The 3,559-nt window shown below is 39.9% G+C and overlaps 1 protein-coding gene across 1 annotated transcript; it reads left to right on the forward strand.

The window, feature by feature from the left end:
- LOC106501738 (olfactory receptor 5B2-like) lies at positions 1,336-2,286 on the forward strand. The gene has a single exon (XM_013969943.2). The coding sequence runs from the start codon at positions 1,336-1,338 to the stop codon at positions 2,284-2,286; it is 951 nt and encodes a 316-aa protein (XP_013825397.2).

Raw genomic sequence — 3,559 nt, forward strand, 5'->3', positions numbered from 1 at the left:
AGAGAGAATATTGAAGTGGTTGCCATCTCCTTTTCCAGGGGATCTTCCTAACCCAGGGATTTTTAGTAAAAAGTGCAATCCATTTAAAAGGTGTGGGGAGACTATGCATGCGATGAATTATTAGAGCACAGGAGCAGATGCTTTGAATATTTTTATAATAGTAGTTGGGGCTTCCCTGGTGGCTCAGAAGGTAAAGCATCTGCCTGCAATGCGGGAGACCTGGGTTCGATTCCTGGGTCGGTAGAACCTGGGGTATAAATGTCAAAACATTGGTTACTAAGGGATTTAGTGATAATTATGAGTCCTGCTGCTTCCTGAATAAGTGAAAGTCGCTCAGTCGTGTCTGACTTTTTGTGACCCCATGGACTTAGTCCATGGAATTCTTTAGGCCAGAATACTGGAGTGGGTAGCCTTTCCCTTCTCCAGGGGATCTTCCCAACCCAGGAATTGAACAGGGGTCTCCTGCATTGCAGGTGGATTCTTTACCAACTGAGCTATCAGGGAAGCCTTGAATAAAAAGAAGTTAAAAAAAATAAGATACATGATACTTTGATTGTGTAGGCATTAATTTCAGCTGGTCTCCCATTGGAGGTTTAAAACAAAGGCATATGTGTGAAAGTGATCATTTTTAAACTGCACAGGGAACCAAATGAACTCGCAAGATCAAACTGCAGTGTAACCTTTTCCCCATAACCTCATCCTTATTATACAGGCGCCTTTAGATATACTGACAATGGAGTGGATAAATGCACACATTTTTTTCATTATATTGAAACTGGACTTCAATCTTGAATCCTGAAAGTTCTTCATACAATATATTTGTAGAATATCACATAACTTCTCAAAGCTCTAGTTCTTGTAGTGGTAACGTAAACATAATAACACTATCCAGTGTACACACATATATGCATACACACACAAACACATACACACACGTGTGTGCATGCTAAATCGCTTCAGTCATGTCCAGCTCTTCGCGACCCTACAGACTGTAGCCTGCCAGGCTTCTCTGTCCATGGGATTCTCCAGGCAAGAATACTGGAATGGGTTGCCATTTCCTACTCCATGGGATCTTCCCAACTTAGGGATCAAACCCACGTCTCTTATGTCTCCTGCATGGGTAGGCGGGTTCTTTACCACGAGTGGCCACATGCACAAACTTAAATGTAAAGCTCTTAGCATTAAATCAAGATAATTTTGAAGTACAAATTATTAATTACATAATGCACAAGGTAATTAGGCACTTCCATTTCATTACAATTTATTATTTCATAGGTCACTTTTCCGTTTATTTCTCATTGCTCCAGGACATCTCATGGTTCCCAAACAGCACTAATGGAAAACAGCACGGAAGTGACTGGGTTCATCCTCCTCGGACTATCCAGTGCCCCCGAGCTACAGAGCCCCCTCTGTATCATGTTCACTCTCATATACCTCGTCACTCTGGTCGGAAACCTGGGAATGATCACACTGATTCTCTCGGATTCTCGTCTGCACACTCCTATGTACTTTTTCCTCAGTAACCTGTCTCTGGTGGACTTTGGCTACTCCTCGGCCGTCACTCCAAAAGCCATGGCTGGGGTACTTATCGGAGACAAGGTCATCTCCTACAACGCATGTGCTGCTCAGATCTTCGTCGTCGCCTTTGCTACTGTGGAAAATTATCTTCTGGCCTCAGTGGCCTATGATCGCTATGCAGCCGTGTGCAGACCTCTGCATTATACCACAACTATGACAGCAAGTGTGTCTGCTCATCTGGCCATAGGGTCCTACATCTGTGGGTTTCTCAATGCCTGCTTTCATGTTGGAGACATATTCAGTCTTCCTTTCTGTAAGTCCATCACGGTCCATCATTTCTTCTGTGATGTCCCAGCTGTCCTGGCTCTCTCTTGCTCTGAAAAGCACATTAGCGAGGTGGTTCTTGTTTTCATGTCGAGCTTTAATGTCTCTTTTGCTCTTCTGGTTATACTGATCTCCTACCTGTTCATATTTGTAAACATCTTGAAGATGCACTCAGCTCGGGGTCACCAGAAGGCCTTCTCCACCTGCGCTTCCCACCTCACTGCTGTCTCCATCTTCTACGGGACCGTCATTTTCATGTACTTACAGCCCAGCTCCAGCCATTCCCTGGACTCAGACAAAGTGGCGTCCATGTTCTACGCCGTGGTCATCCCCATGCTGAACCCACTGGTCTACAGCCTGAGGAACGAGGAGGCCAAGAGTGCATTCAAGAAGGTAGTTGAGAAGACAGATATATCTATAGGGTTGGGACTTTTAACACTGTAGTATGCACAGTAATCTTATCTAACTCCTCTCAGACTTTCGCCATGTAACTTGTTGCTTTTCAAGTCTGTGGACTTGAAAAAAATTACATTTTTGAGGTGACATCTTTATCTCTTTAAAAATCTGTCATCCGGTAAAAAATAAAACATATTTTAAAATCTAAAACCTGAATGAGACTGGCTAATGGGAAGCTTTAGAAATGTTAAGAACCACTTGTCAAAACTTATTGATGCTATTTTCACTTACGTTTGGCTGACTACCTGTCAATGCAAACATCAACACTAAAACAGGAGTACAGTCAAGCCCATAAGCAAAGGTGCAGGTATGTGTCTCATGCGGGCACATACACACTGCAAAGAGGAATTTGTCAAAGGTCGATGAAATGTGGCTGGCATAAGAACGAACAAAAGAATGCCATCTGCAGCAACACGGATGGAGCACGAGATTGTCATATGAGTGAAGTCAGTCAGAGATTGTCAGATGAGTGAAGTCAGTCAAAGATATATGATATCACTTCTATGTGGAATCAGGAAAAAAAATGGTAAAATTGACTTATTTACAAAAAAGAAACAGGTTCACAGACTTTAAAAGCAAACTCATGGTTATTAGGAGGGAATGGGGAAGGAAGGGATAAATTGGTCAATTGGAACTGACGTGTACACACTACTATATGTAAAATAGATAGCTAATAAGAACTTATTGTATAGCACAAGGAACTCTACTTAATATTCTGTAATGAGCTATATGGGAAAAGAATCTACAAAAAGTGGACATATATATATGCATAACTGATTCGCTTTTCTGTATAACAGAAACTAACAAAATATTGTAAATCAACCATACTCCAGTAAAACTTCTTTTGAATGAAAAAGTGAACTGTGACTAGTTTTTAATAAAAATAATTTTAGCAGTTATTTGATATTAAATATAAAATTATGTCTATTTGTAGTTATTTCTTTTGTTGAATAACTATTCTGTGATTCTGAATAGGAGAAAAATAATTATTTTAAATGAAATTCTGTACTCTTTTGGCACATTTTATTAGGAGATACATAAATATGTTGAATTAATATTTCTTCTTGACTGAATCACAACACATTCACACTACAATTTTCAATAAGATAAAATAATCAACCCAAATCCATAGCTCACCCTAATGGTATTCTACATGCTACTGGTTTGGATAAATGTATAGTGAACTGAATGCATCATTATAATACCATGAAGAGTATTTCCATTTTCCTAAAACTCCTCTTTTTAAATTTTAATTTTTATT

This window comes from Capra hircus, chromosome 15 (genome assembly GCF_001704415.2).
Source record: "Capra hircus breed San Clemente chromosome 15, ASM170441v1, whole genome shotgun sequence".
Classification (NCBI taxonomy): Eukaryota; Metazoa; Chordata; class Mammalia; order Artiodactyla; family Bovidae; genus Capra; species Capra hircus.

Bases quoted from the DNA above. Each gene is read 5' to 3' on its own strand.
- LOC106501738 (XM_013969943.2), top strand. From the start codon at position 1,336: ATGGAAAACAGCACGGAAGTGACTGGGTTCATCCTCCTCGGACTATCC.